At 48.4% G+C, this 16,512-nt stretch overlaps 1 protein-coding gene across 2 annotated transcripts in view; it reads left to right on the top strand.

Annotated features, from left to right (window-relative positions):
* The window catches only part of LOC119171717 (sodium-coupled monocarboxylate transporter 2), a 39,710-nt gene extending 36,331 nt beyond the window's left edge, over nucleotides 1–3,379 (top strand). For both annotated transcript variants that reach the window (XM_075892290.1, XM_037422531.2), the window contains exons 17-18: nucleotides 338–456; nucleotides 1,763–3,379. In XM_075892290.1, the coding sequence (XP_075748405.1) occupies nucleotides 338–456; nucleotides 1,763–1,864 (221 nt within the window). In that variant the 3' untranslated portion in view covers nucleotides 1,865–3,379. The remainder of the gene's footprint in view (nucleotides 1–337; nucleotides 457–1,762) is intronic.
* The last annotated feature ends 13,133 nt before the right edge of the window (nucleotides 3,380–16,512 follow it).

Genomic DNA, 16,512 nt, shown 5'->3' with positions numbered 1-16,512 from the left:
TCCAGGTGGTCGAAATTTCCGGAGCACTCCTCTACGGCGTCTCTCATAATCGTATGGTGGTTTTGGGACGTTAAACCCCACATATCAATCAACGATATTAAGGCGAGAAAGCCTTCAGTGTCTTATACTCGCGTCTATGCATCCGTGCCCTGGAACGGTGACAGTTGTGACCGCTCCCCCTCACAATCTCTGAGCAATCACGTGATTGCTGGGGGAGTGTAAACAGAAGAAACACGCTAAGGAAACACATGACAGACAAATGGCCACATTATTTCGCCGAACACACTTTGGAATTTACAAAGTGCCTTCCGGACTTTTTTTTTTTGTCACTACACAGGTTTCAAGAACTCGGCTGATGTCGACCCGAGCCTAATAGCGCCATTCATGAGGAAGCTATACTCAAGAACGAGGCCTATGGGGCACAAGGAACAAAAATGCGGGCCTCTGAAGGAAGAGGTACGTGTATCCACAATGGCTCCTTCACTTAAGATCAAGGAACCCGCTTCTGAAGTAGAGTACGTATTCACAGTGCTCGGCTGCTGACCAGAAGGACGTGGGTCAGATACCTGCCGCATGTCGATGTAGGCGAGACGTTGAAGGCTCGTTTAGTTAGATTCAGGTGCACGTCAAAGAACCACAAATGATTTGTCACCGGAACCCTCCACCACGACGTTTCTCCTAATTGTATCATGTTTTCTGCTCGTAAAACTCCAGCAATCATTACTACAAAGGTATTATAAGGAAAGACAAGAGATATATTTCAGATAAGGCCTGAGAGAAGAAAGGTGTCGACAAGTGGTGTTGCTTTCGTCTGCCTTGACCAAGACAAAACCACTTGTCTAAAGCTTCCATCTTCCCCTGAACAGTGCGGCCTTCGTTGCAGCTACATTCCGAGTTATTCGGCGACCAAGTCAGCCACTGTACCACATGTTAGTACTTAAAATGTCGATCCAATGCGTATACAATATGCTCAGCGTAGAAGTTCTGGACCCAAAACGTGCAATGCTGCTTGACCTGGCACTATATATATAGGATATGGCACAACGGGAGCGTTGTCAACAAGGATAAATATATTTATCTCCCAACAGTTTCGGGAGGGGTCCTCCCTTCATCAGGGGATGAGTTATACTGACATGAACTTCCCAACTTCGTTGCTGCCGCGTCCCTCTCGCCTTGAAAGATGTTTGCGAGAGTGAGAGGGAACTAAAAAAAGAAAAGAGAAAAAAAGAAAAAAAGGGAAGAAAAAAGACGAAAAAAAGGAAAAAAGAAAAAGAAAAGAAAGAAAGTAAAAAAGGGGAAGAACCACTGTCAAGACGGTGGTTCTTCCCCTTTTTTTACTTTCTTTCTTTTCTTACTTTTTCTTTTTTTCTTTTTTTCGTCTTTTTTCTTCCCCCCTATTTTTCTTTTTTTTTTTGCTTTTTTTAGTTCCCTCTCACTCTCGTAAACATCTTTCAAGGCGAGAGGGACGCGGCAGCAACGAAGTTGGGAAGTTCATGTCAGTATAACTCATCCCCTGATGAAGGGAGGACCCCTCCCGAAACTGTTCAGAAATATATTTATCCTTGTTGACAACGCTCCCGTTGTGCCATATCCCATACCCTCACGAAGAGTAACTGGCCCATTGAATTATTACTCCCACTATATATATATATATATATATATATATATATATATATATATATATATATATATATATATATATATATATATATATATATATATATGGTGGTCCGTGTCCTCATACAAGTCTATCTGCTTGCAGAACAACGCCGGCGAGAAACTCCGCGAGATCTCCATCATTTCCAACGGCAACGTGAACTACGCCATGACCAACGACGACGGCACACAACACACAGCCATGTAGCGAGCCACGAGGACACGGAGACCAATTGTTTCCGCCGTTTGTGTACCACCTGTGATCTACGTGAGCCACGAACTGAAATTTAAGCGCGCGGGACTCCTCAAGTACAGTTCCAAGGACCCTGTAGCGGTGATAGTACAAAGTAGTGATGTCATCCAAAGATGCGGCATGTAGATGACTGCAAAATGTGACGGGGGCCATACGTGTCAACGAGGTGCACGGAGAAGTGCCAAGCGTTGATAGAGCTTATAACGGAATCTGCCAGCGATTGCGTTCCAATCATTCGCGCCAAGCGCGGCAGGCATGGAGCGGTCGCGCTTGTTTTATTGTTTACCTTGCTTTACTTCGCGCTTTATTAGTTTCTCTTAGGAATATAATGCCGATTTTTATTTTTTTTGCCGTATTCTCGTTATCTAGATAATTTTAGTTTTCGTTGCGTTTTAGCGTGCATCATCATTCTCAAACTGCTTAATGTTGCATATTATAAATGTGTAACATTTCTTTTTGTCACAAACATCGCACTTTTTTTAGCTGCACTTGTCGCGTGCGTAAGAACGGTGCTCTCGAATGGAGCAAGCAGCTGGAACATGGAATACTCCGCCTTCCTGCACGGAACATGTATACTCTGCCTCCCTGTAGAGTCCATGCCACAATTGTAAATACGCGTGTTTTCATTTCAAACATTGGTTCCTTGTTCGCTGCAGCGGAGCATTACTCGTTCGTTTCAGCGTGATAGCATCTTAGTGAGTTTCTAAAACCACAGGCATTGTGCCTCTGCAACGATAGCTTTACAGAAGGTTTTAAAAGCGAGTTTTTATTGCCCACATAATCACGTGTATTTAATATATTCAGGCAAATGTCAGCACAGTAGTCTGACTGTAAGGACATCGCCAACAGATTGGACCCGTCTCAGATTTTATGCAATCCACCGAGAACTTTTTGTAAGTGCCTCGCGCTTGTGTGAACTGAAATATTTGTAGTTTGCCTACACTGAAATGCTAAGCCTTGCAGGCAATACGTTTGTTCGCTTCCTTTAACTATACCAAATAACGCTCACTTGTTTTCAGAACATACATTTATTATCATTACATATTGTCAGAGCTTCCGAAACAAGTAGAAAACAAAGCTACCCGCATTCACGTGATACACTGGCATTCGCTTAAATTTCATCGCGGCATTGCTTGCATAGCCAGCATCTGTGCGAGTGTATATTCCCCATTTTTTGTCTATACAAGCATTTCTTTCTATTTGAATTACTAAATAATTTGAAGATGTCATAAATTATTTTTTTAAAAATGTTGGAAATGTTAATTATTCTTCAATATCATCTGTCCGGCATACATAAGTTTCGCGCCTTATTTAAAATGTAGAAATTAATTTCAAGCCCACACTGACGTTCTGTTGCATACCGAAACAACTCTTTTAACTGCAATAGTTATGTATATAACAACATGTGAATAGCAAATAGCGCATTTGTTGTGAAAATGTTTTACTGTAATAAATTGTCTGCAAAATGTCTCCCTGCCTTGCTGATTTTAAGGACTGTTTGAAACGTGGGCGCCCTCGAGGGCCGTGCGTTTAGAATGAAGTGCACGCTTCATTCTAAACTGCACTTCATTCATTCTTCATGAAGCGTGCACTTCATTCATTCTTCATGAAGTGCACGCTTCAAGTGAGACACCCCGGTGGCGGGTGTCTCAATTTCCCGAACTCATGAGTGTCGGAAATTCCTGAACTCATCACATGGTTCCGGGGCTCGAAACCCCAACAGGTAGTTCGGCAGCCGCAGTGGCCCACTTGCTGAAGGGACACTAAAGTCAAATAATTTACGTGAGAGTGAGAGTTCAATGTATTACAACGTCTAAAACGACAATATTGCTACCTGTAGGCTGCCACAAACCATAGTGCGAATGCGCGTGTGCGCCCGACGAGGAAGATGAGGCTCGCTGGCTGCTCGAGCTCGGAGCCAGACTGGCCAGTGCTGCAACCGCTCTTGCAAATATATTTTTCGAATATATTCGCAATACTTTGTCTCGTTACTCACGTAACATATTTGGTGGAGGTGGAACGATCCCCGTCCTCACCACGCAGCTCCGCAGTGGCCGCATCCTCCAGCTTTCCGCCATGGCTTCCAGTGACAACGCGTCCGCTTCATCATCTGCGGCTTCTCCGACAACCTTTGTCGCCGTCCAAACACCACGTGATCCCGGGACATTTTCTGCGCAACCTGGCCTCGACGTCGACAAATGGCTTCGCCTTTATGAACGGGTCAGTCAAACTCACCGTTGGGACCCTACCATGATGCTCGCTAATGTTCTCTTCTACTTGGACGGAACCCCGCGTGTCTGGTACGAGACAAATGAGTCCGAACTCACCAGCTGGGACACGTTCAAGGAGAAGCTACGTGACATCTTTGGGGACCCGACCGGTCGCCACGCAGCTGCACGACAGGAGCTGGCTACCCGTGTCCAGTCGCCAACTGAATCGTATGTGTCATACATCCAAGAAGTTCTCGCTCTTTGCCGAAAAGTGGACGAGGCGATGTCTGAGGCTGAAAAGGTTGGACACGTTTTGAAGGGGATCGCGGACGACGCCTTCAATTTGCTGGTGTACACTAACGTCTCGACCATCGACCGTGTAATTCAAGAATGCCGCCGTTTCGAAACAGCAAAAAGCCGTCGGGTGCGCCCTCCTTTTTCTCGGTTGCCAAACACGGCGGCTACGTCCACCTGCTCCGATTCTACCGTCACACCGCCCTTTGAGCAGAGTGTAACGCGTATCGTTCGACGGGAACTTGAAGCAGCAAGTCCAGCGCCGCTTCAGCCCACTTCTTTCGAACATACGATACCGACAACCCCCGCGATCTCCGTTATTCAGGCGGTCGTACGACAAGAATTCGCCAACCGCGGGTTCCCTGATGCTTGCCCCATCTCTTGCCCCTCCTCCAGACCAATTCCCACTAATGCACCTCGACGTGACCCATTTGTTGCTCCACGATCTCGCAACCCGTCGGAATGGCGAACTCCTGACGACAAACCGATCTGCTTCCGGTGCCACCGCGTTGGACATGTCTCCCGCTACTGCCGTGCCTCCTGGACGCCGCCACATAGGAGCCAGTTTTTCGCACCTTATAGCCCATATGAAGATCTTCGCCGGTATTCGTCCAGCCGTACCGCCCCTGCTTTCGACACGTCTAACAGCCGCCTTCCTGCTCGTTCTCCGTCCCCTCAACGCCGTCGTTCCCCGTCGCCCCAGCCACGCCGCCATCACTCGCCGCCTAACTTTTCATCGTACCCGACGGAAAACTAGACAGTGCAGCCCCTGGAGGTAGTGCTGCATCATCCCTGTCTGAACCAAACCCTCCATTGACGCTTCATACGAACAAAAATCTTGTCGATGTACACGTGGACGGTATTTCTCTGTCGGCACTAGTCGATACTGGCGCTCATGTGTCCATCATCAGCGTTCATCTTTGTCGCCGCTTAAGAAAAGTACTCACGCCCCCTGCTACCGAAGCTGTACGTGTGGCCGATGGCGGCACTGTTCCTGTCATTGGCATGTGTACGGCTCGCATACGCATCGCCGACCGTTACATCCCTGTTCTATTCACGGTGCTCCAGAACTGTCCTCATGACCTCATCTTAGGGATGGACTTCCTGTCGACCCATTCTGCTCTCATCGACTGTTCCGCTGGTACTCTTTGCTTAGACCTTCCTCTTCAGCCGGATATTCACCCTGAACCTCAACACGGCCTTTCTGCCACAGACTTCCTCCGCTTACCGCCTAAAGCCCTCACATTCACCGAATTTGCCACGACCTCACCCGTATTGGATGGGAATTACATCGTCACGCCGATTCCTGATGTCCTACTGGCACGTGACGTCACCGTCCCTCACTGCATCGTAACTGTAGCCTCCAACCGGACCCGTCTACCCGTCATAAATTTCGGCTTCACAAAGCAAGTCCTCCCTGAAGGCATCCTAATTGCCACGTTGCGGTCCTTAGCCGATGATCACGTCACCACTTTCGCAGCCGACGCATGCCCCAATTTTCCTTGTCGCCCACTCGATGCCACATGCCTCGACATGTCAATACGTCCCATGATCGACCCTGACCTTCCCCCAGCGCAATCAGCCGCTCTCGCACGCCTTCTAGCTTCCTACCGTGACATCTTCGACCTTGACGACCGCCCACTCGGCCAAACTTCTCTTGTAAAGCACCGCATCAACACCGGTGATGCTGCTCCCATTCACCGTCGACCGTATCGCGTGTCCGCGTCGGAGCGCCAGATTATTCAAGCTGAAGTGAATAAGATGTTAACTAAAGGCATTATTGAGCCCTCATCAAGCCCATGGGCGTCACCCGTCGTCCTGGTTAAAAAGAAGGACAACACATGGCGTTTTTGCATCGATTACCGGCATCTAAATCGAATCACCAAAAAGGACGTGTATCCTTTACCACGTATTGATGACGCCCTCGATTGTCTCCACGGCGCACGCTACTTTTCATCCATCGACCTTCGTTCTGGTTATTGGCAGATTGCCGTAGACGAGAAAGACCAAGAAAAGACCGCCTTCATCACTCCAGATGGCCTATACCAATTCAAGGTTATGCCCTTCGGTCTATGCAATGCCCCCGCCACGTTCGAACGTATGATGGACTCTCTGCTACACGGGTTCAAATGGTCAACATGCCTGTGTTACCTAGACGACGTCCTCGTATTTGCACCTACGTTTGAGACCCACCTTGAGCGTCTGTCGGCCATTCTCGACGTCTTCCGCAAAGCTGGCCTCCAGTTGAACTCCTCGAAGTGTCACTTCGGCCGCCGACAGATTACCGTGCTGGGCCACCTTGTCGATGCTTCTGGTGTGAGACCGGACCCTGAGAAAATTCGTGCCGTCACGAGTTTCCCAGTACCCCAATCCGCCAAAGATGTCCGGAGCTTTGTGGGACTTTGCTCCTACTTTAGGCGGTTCGTGAAAGATTTTGCGGCAATCGCCCAACCACTTACCGATCTTTTGAAGAAAGGCGTTCCATTTTCGTGGGGGTCCACTCAAGCTGCCGCCTTCTCTCACCTCATAACACTTTTGACGACGCCCCCTATCCTCGCCCACTTTGACCCATCTGCCCGAACTGAGGTCCGAACTGATGCCAGTGGTCACGGTATCGGAGCCGTTCTCGCCCAATGCCAACAGGGACACGACCGCGTTATCGCGTATGCTAGCCGCCTCCTTACACCTGCAGAGCGTAACTATTCGATCACGGAGCGAGAATGCCTTGCTCTTGTCTGGGCGGTCTCAAAATTCCGTCCATATTTATATGGCACTCACTTTTCCGTCGTCACCGACCACCACGCGCTCTGCTGGCTTTCATCCTTAAGAGATCCTACAGGTCGACTTGGTCGCTGGGCTCTGCGACTGCAAGAATACACCTTTTCTGTGATATACAAGTCTGGACGCCTGCACCAGGACGCCGATTGCCTTTCTCGCTATCCAGTTGACCCATCGGCCACCATACCTGACAACGACGCCTGCGTGTGCTCCGTTTCTCAACTGAACCACATAGCCGACGAGCAACGCCGTGATGCAGCCCTACGAGCTATCATTGAGCGCCTCGACTCCTCCCCATCGAACCGATCCTATCGCTCGTTCGTACTCCAGAATGGCACATTATACCGGCATAACTTCCATCCAGACGGCCCATCTCTGCTGCTTGCCATACCCAAACACCTCCGCTTGGCTGTACTCCACGAACTTCATGACGTTCCTACTGCCGGTCACCTGGGTGTGTCCCGCACATACGACCGGATTCGCCGTCGCTTCTATTGGCCAGGTCTGGCACGGTCCGTCAGAAGATACGTCGCGGCGTGTGAGGAATGTCAGCGCCGCAAAACACCATCGACGCTTCCGGCTGGGCGCCTTCAACCACTCGATATTTCTACGGAACCTTTCTTTCGCGTCGGCTTGGACTTACTCGGCCCTTTTCCTCTGTCTTCTGCTGGCAACAGGTGGATAGCTGTGGCCACAGACTACGCCACACGCTACGCAATCACACGCGCCCTTCCAACAAGTTGCGCCACTGACGTCGCCGATTTTCTTCTACACGACGTGATCTTGCAACATGGTGCTCCACGCCAGCTGCTCACGGACCGAGGCCGCACATTTCTATCGAAAGTCATAGCGGACATCCTACGCTCTTGTGCAACACGCCACAAGCTCACTACGTCGTACCATCCGCAAACAAATGGCCTCACAGAACGCCTGAACCGAACCCTAACTGACATGCTTGCAAAGTACGTTTCCTCAGATCACTCTGACTGGGACATCGCTTTACCATACGTGACATTTGCCTACAATTCTTCGCGCCACGACACGGCTGGTTACTCCCCTTTTTTCTTGCTGTTCGGCCGCGAACCCACATTACCCCTCGATACGACGATTCCGTTACCAGCAGCTCCAACTTCACAATATGCTCTGGACGCCATCAGCCGGGCCGCCCACGCACGCGAAACCGCTCGTGCTCGCCTTCTGACCTCCCAAGCAAACCAACGGCGTCGGTACGACCAACGACACCGCGATGTGCACTTTTCGCCCGGTTCGTTGGTTCTGCTGTGGTCTCCGACCAGGCACGTTGGCCTGTCTGACAAGCTGCTCTCTCGGTACACAGGGCCCTACAGAGTGCTTCGTGAGGTGACTCCCGTCACTTATGAAATCACTCCTGCTGCCTCGCCGTCTTCATCCACCCCTAGGGCCACCGACATCGTACACGTCGCACGCCTGAAGCAGTACCACTCGCCCAATGATCTTGACATCTAGATGCGCCGAGACGGCGCCTTTGCCGACGGGGGTTATGCTACCTGTAGGCTGCCACAAACCATAGTGCGAATGCGCGTGTGCGCCCGACGAGGAAGATGAGGCTCGCTGGCTGCTCGAGCTCGGAGCCAGACTGGCCAGTGCTGCAACCGCTCTTGCAAATATATTTTTCGAATATATTCGCAATACTTTGTCTCGTTACTCACGTAACAATATTATCAACAGCAGTTACCGAGATATAGGGTAAATGCACGAGAACACATGCGCCACAGTAGGACATTCTCAAAATGATCCCGATGACGTCAGAGTCACAGCCCGCAATCATCCACTAGTAATATAACTATAGCTTCACTAAATAACGAACCTTCCGTGCATCAAGAGAAGTCATAAAATGCTGCTTGTCCGTTCGTCGAATGGGACGGACGCTTAGAAACGACGCGTTGAAGGAACTAACCACGGTTTCCACGGTCACGGCTCATTACTGCAATTTACCGAGAACGCTGTGAGAGGACAGTGGTAAATATAAAAGGCGTATTTTTTAAGGCGTACAAAGTATGTGACCATGGCGCAGTGGATAGCGTGCACGGCACCTGTTGTAGCACATCAAGATGTCATGGATTAGACTCCCGTTGACGAAACTTTTTTTTCTTAATCTTTTGATCGCGCGTATTTTTTATGTCATTTCCGCGACGGAAATACGTCACTGAAATCTTCGTGGAACCCGGCATAAAACACTTTCGTGTTAAAGGTCCTGTATTTTATGAATATATGGTTACACGGACCGAATATTACATAGAACATGCATTACAGCGAAAGCTGTATATGGCTAGCAGAAACGAACATCCGTTCGAAAACGGTGTCACGAGCGGTCTCCAGCGGTTGTGTTATCAGTTACGTCGTCCCCAGCACGCACGCCATTGGCTGCGTTGTGCGTGACGTCATTGCAGCCGTAGCGCCGAGCCCGCGCGCAACAATTTCTCCTGAGGAGATGGCTCGCGATGTCAGACGCATGCAACAACGCGGCGTTGTAGCGTAAATTTGATGACTGCGGAAGCGCGTTCCCCGGAGTGAACACCGCTTTGACCGGGAGTTTCTCCAGTGGCACATTGACTTCGGCTGCGACATCGGTGACCGCCTGTGATTAACGCGTTGCGAAACGCATTTAACCGCTCATTACTTCCCCCCATGTACGTGATCATACGAGACACAGTGTGCGGCATGTGAAATAAACACTGTGCCAACGAACCCGAGCGAAAGGTGTGTCTAACCTCGTTAAGAAGCACGAGCATGTAACCAGTAGTTGTGAAATGATTCAGTGCTACGTCGGGTCGAACCCACTGCATACTTAACACCGGGGCTGGACGTTCTATAGCTTTCGCTGGTTAACTATTCGTACGGAGTGCTCAGGCTGTGACTTTTTAGAGACGTCTCATGTAAACGCAGGATGTTCTGCACTGAAAGGTCGTGGTCTGAATGCGCGCCCGTGCACGCTCGCAAAGAACTTTAAGACCACTCGGGTCTCGAAATGCGCTCGGCTCGAGCGAACTGAAGTCTGAGTCATCGAAATATGTTCCAGAGCCCGACAAGCTGGCTGCTCTGGCCCGCGCAAAAGGACGGTTGAGCGATTCGCGCGTACACAACTTGGACAAGAAACTATACAGCGCGTTGTTTCGATTAGTTAAATCTTCATTTCACATATATACGTGTACACTCGGATAAGGTCGAGTGCCACACTTGGAACCTGCGTTATGCTCTGCCCACGCGGGCCGAAGGACACCACCCTAAAGGACAGCTGGTGTCATACCTTACTGATAAACAGTAATAAAACTCGGTGCTGGAACCACATGTATGCGCTTTAGGTCTCGGAAGCAAGGTAAGTCAGCACTGAGTTTTTTGCGTCGTTTCGAGTTTGATTTGTTCTGGGTGTCGTGAATGCGTATACGCTTATTGTTCATTGAACAGTGGGACAAGAAAGGCGAGAAACAAGAGCGTGATCTTGTACGCAACATACAGTACATGCTGCGGTCATACTGTGTGAGCGTAATGCTGCGACAAAATTCAAAGCTTCTGGTTATTATATATGTAGGTCACGTATAGGCAGTCGTAAGATACGGAGCAAGAACGGATGCTGTCCCGTCGTCCTAAAGGATGTTACCATAAGATCAACCGTCCATGAGTACGAACATTCACCTTGTATAGTTGATCTGGCGAGCACTTGGAATACGCCGAAACTTTGATGCAATTTGCAGATCTTTCATCCCGTTATACATCTGTTTTTAAACAGATATCTCCCGGCGCGTGTGTCGATGTCTCGCCTAAAGCGAGTAGACCTATAGGGTAATGGTTACTGCCTTGTATTCAAGTTGTAAAATCCCTTTCTTGTTTTTAAGTTCAAAGCATTTATTTGCATACTGCAAGCATTTTAGGTATCTATCTATCTATCTATCTATCTATCTATCTATCTATCTATCGAGCCACTTTCGTCTGGGTGCTCTCGTTATCACCATCTTAACTTCTCTTGGCGTGAACCAAAATTAGTATGGGAGGATAAGATGGTTAGACAAATAAGACGCGCTGGTCAAAACATATATAATGTCACAATCCCGTCGCGCACGTCATCAAACACTTTCCGCCAGACAGTGGCCCATAAACGCAGGCGGGTATGTGCCACTAGTATGCGGGTATGTGCCACCGGTGATTGACCCAGGAACGGCGAGATAATACATGGGTATTTTTAACGAGTGAGCGTTAAGAAAAAAAAAGACATCAGCGACGAATGCAAAGAATGAATGTCAGGGACCCAGCAGGAATCGAACCCTACTATTCTGCGTGGCAATCAAGTACGACAGAGCCACTCCAGATCTCAGAACTACCTTTCAAATAGACCATAATGTTAGTGACACACCAATTCAGTTGCTGTGCTGGCTATCTAATTTTATAAACATTACATATGTACTTTTATGATACAGCCGTCACGTAAGCTTAACGTCAATTGTACTTAGGTGCCATCCGCTGAAGTTGAGTCATGTATCAGTGTCCAGGGCTACATACCTCGCGCGCACCAGCGCTTCATATCAGCTTATCGCTTCTAGAATTGATAATGCTCATGTTCCTGTTGGCATCGTTGCGCGAGTGCGAACGACTGGTTATATACGTCTGCAAATGTTCAACATAAACTTATGCGTGCCACATTTGTACATATATTTAGCGTCATTTCATAACGTGTCGCTCAACAACAAAATTACAACACTGTCACCTTCCCTCCGCATGCTAGATTCCCAAGGTACGTGGGATCTGCCAAATGTTTAGCTTTTTTTTGTTTTAATATCTAAACTATCTTGAGGCACGTAAAACTAATCGCTTATCAAACACTCGCTCGGCCAAAACTCGAATACGCGTCATCTGTCTGGCATCCACAACAGGTATATTTCACCGAATCATTAGAGGCGGTTCGAAATCGGGCGAACAGATTTATTCATTCCGCGTTTTCCGATGACGTAAGCGCCACGTCACTAAAATCGCAAAGCGGTCTTTCACCTTTAACCCACCGTCGCCGTCTCGCCAGCCTATCGCTCTACCACAAAATCTTTTTCAGCTCTCTTAATCAACCACCTTATATTTCACCCGCAGCGCGCACATCTGGCCGCCTATAGGTCACTCGCACCAAGTATCGCGTCCGCGTGCACGAACCACTACTTTTTTGTCCTCATTCTTTTTCTGGACACAATGGAACGGCCTTCGCGAGGAAATATTTGCTACCACCTGCCCGTCTCTGTTTCTAAGGCGTCTGACAGAATATATCGAAACTAACAATGCGTAATAAAGGTTCCAGTGGTGTACTAACAACACTTTAGAATAACAAATTTATTGCGTCGTATAAGCTTTTGTGAAGGACATTTTTGTATTTGTTCATCTTGTAACCACCCCTTATGTAATAGTCCCCTGGGGGTCTTACATTGAGGCGAATCGGAGCTCCTTTCTTTCTTTCTTTAGATACGTGAAGCTGTTCTCATGTTCGAAAGGTACGTAAAATTGGACCGTCTGTAACGTGCACTGCGTCGCGATTCTAATAGTTTAATTGTAGCCTTGACGTAAGGAGCGTTAACTACGTGGTCAATAGCGGAGCAAAGGAGATTCTGTGGAGCAAAGTGGCTACAACGAAGTGCTCAACACTATACAGCAGCGTCGCCTTCTGTCCCTGGCTTGGTTTGCGCGAATGGGTGAGCAGTGATTATACTATATGAATCATGTGTTTTCTCGAGACGCTGTCATGTCCTGTATTTTAACGCTGACCGCATGATGCATTTAAAAAATTGGCAGCATATCCACGGAGTGAATGATGGAGAGTGGGGCGAAGCATTTGTCCATCCATTCGTTCCTGCTTCCGTCCGTCCATGCGTCCGTCTGTGTGACCGTCCATGCGTCCATCCGCACGTCCGTGCGTGCGTCCGTCCCTGCGTTTGTCCATGCATCCGCCCCTGCGTCCGTTCATGGGTCCATCCATGCATCTATCTGTCTGTGTGTCCGTTCGTTCATCTATTCAACACTCCAAGTACCACCATCTCGCATCTTATCATCATATATTCCCCATTTAGAAGCACCGCCATTCAGCGGACATTCCAAGGACTAAACGAGAGGTGGCACACGCACACTTTCTTACAGCTTGCGCTTCGTATCTACTTCCCACCTTTAACCACCTCGAGTTCATTCATGGTATATACTAGTTCATTGTAATCATGGCACTGCGGCTCAACGCTCGCTAAACCTTTCTAAACCTAAGGAGGTTACATGCAGCGAGTATAACGTAGTAACCCTTTCTTGTTAGATAGTGCTCAATGTACATGCCAATGGCTGCTAATGGGGATCGCAGCGTGCGCGTTAACTAAAAGCCGAATGCTCCTGTCTCTCATTCCCCATTAGCAGCCATTGGCAAGTACATTGGGCTCTATCTTTTATTGTTCAACAACGCACAGAAGAAATCTCTCACCGGCACCATCTTGGAGATCAAAATGTTATACTTGTTACATACTACAACGGCTACGAGGGACGAACGGGTGCCGCTATAAGGAGCTTCGCTTCGCATTGTATGTGTGCGCACAAAGTTTTTCAGAAACGTCTTGACCTGCATTGTCAGCGCTGTTCAAGGAATCCGCGCTGCAACATATTTCGTCGAAATGGGAAGTGACCACTTTGTTTTATGTTGTAGATCTCTGCGAATCCTCAGCTAGATTTTTTTTAATGTGACCATTTGCTACTAGGAAACATTGCTGCTTCCTAACTACAACTACTTAAATAAAAATGTCACTGCCGTCAAAATTCCGTCACCTCCTCTTGTAATGCATCGCCAAAGAATTCAAATTGAAGACGAAGAGTAAAATCAGCGCTACTTGTGATTGGCTGCGAACCTCACGCCATCATGAATGCGTGCAGTATAAAAGGGCTTTGTTCGGAAATAAACGAAATATGAAACCATGTTTAGTGTTTCTTTAACGAGGTACCAAGCTACTTTTTTTTCTAAGAGAGAGAAAGAGGGAATAAGGATGAAAGAAAGGCAGGGAGGTTAACCATGACTGAGCCTGGTAGGCTACCTTGCACTGGAGAGGGGGATAGGGGAAGAAAAGTTAGAGAGAGAGAAGGAGAGAAATGTCACTCATGCCATCGATAAAACGGCAGTTATGTGCTTAATATCACAGGCGGTGAGTCACATCCCTGTATTAATCAATTGAGCACATTCGTAGCATGCGCGGTTCCATGCACCCAAAATCTTGCCGATGGTGAAGCCATGATGGTGCCACTTGCATCCTCAAGCAGCAGACTTCTGAAGGTTTGCTTGAACTGGAGTGATGGTGTCAAGCAGTTGCAACTCGTTTTGAGCTGTCGTTGTCCGCATCTTGCTCAGCAGCACGCGCATAGCACTGACCAGGGTGCTGACCATGCCAATAAGTTGTCCTTCGTCCGTAAAGTTATCAGGTACCGATGAAGTGTACCTCACTGTCGAAGTCTGATGTCTTTCATCAGGCGCATTTATCTTGGGGAGTTTGGGCCAAGTGTCACCCGCACTGGTGCTAGAGGCATCACCGTCCTTTGAGACGGCTGCGTTCAGACTGGCAGTAAGAATGAAGCGTCTGCTTCACTGCCGGCATAAACGCATTTGTTCTTAGAAACGACAGCGCTTGGCCCTATAGTGGGAGAGGTGGAGGTGGTTTTGGACGTGTTTCGTGAGGCGACGAGGTTTTGGTGCAGCGCCGGCGACAGGACCATCGTCGCGTAATGGATGCAGCTGCTTCTCGGTGTGAGATGTCATCTCTAGCCCTTTTCTTGAGTATTGTTAGCTCCTTTCGAATAAAAGGGCAGTCCTTCGAAGAGGCATCATGTGGCCTATTGCAATTTGAGCACTTCAGCATCGTGGCCTGGCACGTGTCCTTGTTGTGGTGCCCAGTGCATCGGGAACAGACGGTAGAGTTCGTGCACACACCACTTACGTGACCTAACTTCATGCACTTCCAGCACTGAAGTGTTTTCGGTATAAAAGGGCGAACTGCGTGTCGGAAGTGGCCCACTTTTACGTGTGATGGAAGTGATTCGCCCTGAAATGTAATTCTTACGCATCGTGATGTCCTGATACGACATATACTTGTAATATTGGCATCTTCCGAAGCCGGCCTAATCAAGACTGGTAGGTCCGAGTTGGCAATGGCTTCGGCAACATCATATATCACCCCAGTGCTCACTTTTTTGCCCAGCGGTATATGAGAGCGGACATTGATCCTATTAAGTTCCGTTACTTCACGCAATCTGTCAAGCGCAGTCACGTGATTGCCGATTTCACCACCAAGCTTGCTGTTGTTCTCCGTGCCGCGCTTTCAACAGCGCTAAGCCTCAGACGCAGCTATGCTTAACTCCCTTTCAACGAAAATTCAGACAGCTACCGCAGGAGTACAGCAGCACCTTGGTGCCAACGCACGTACCAATTGCACATCGTCATCTATACGGAATGGAGATGCGGAAATACGTGCCTTGCCTGCTACTTGGCTTGGCCGTATAGTCTTCATTTTTCTGGCTCTAATGCTCCTCATCGCCGAATGCATCAAGCGCCGCAAGCACGTATGAATGTCTTGTATTCTCTATGTATCAACTTCAATTCACTGGGTGAACTATATAAGGGCCTAATTCACAAAGTTTTTTTGTTCGCAACTGCTTTGGGTTCGACTTTCAGTTTAGCTTAATGAACCCTTATATTGATAGGAATCAATCCCGTGTGCCAACTGCGAGGTTTGGTCGGGTGTAAATGCACTGCGGCCCTTACGACCAGAACGCAGTGGAAAGACAAAGCACTATAGAAGTATAGCGTCCCCCCACCTTTCCTTTTGCGATCCCCCACGGGCGTCACCTAGACGTCTCTCTCCCACAACGAAATGTTACGGAATATCCGAGAAAATAAATTGGTGTTTGAAAAACCAAGCCATCGCCCTCTTACCGATCCCCTAGTGTGAGTAGGTGCTAATCATACGAGCATCACAATCATGGCCATCTTTCATTTCATTTTCATTTCATTTCATTTATTTTCACCAAAACAGATACAATGGCGAAATATGGGGGGACGGCAAAAAAAGCTGCAGTTATTGCAGCTTGACTAAGCACCGTCCACCCTACGTCAGCAATGACAGGGTAAAAACAAAATACGAGAATAAAATGAAAAAAAGACAACAAATAAAATAAACCAAAATCTTCATCTTCATCACCTAACACTCGGCCAATCCGCTGCGTTGCGTAAGAGCCACGAGACGAGGAGAAGAAGAAAATTAACGAGAGCGCGAGGTCGAGCACGGCGAGCGTCGC

This window comes from Rhipicephalus microplus, chromosome 4, assembly GCF_043290135.1.
Source record: "Rhipicephalus microplus isolate Deutch F79 chromosome 4, USDA_Rmic, whole genome shotgun sequence".
NCBI lineage: Eukaryota > Metazoa > Arthropoda > Arachnida > Ixodida > Ixodidae > Rhipicephalus > Rhipicephalus microplus.
This window is presented reverse-complemented; position numbering and strand designations above follow the sequence as displayed.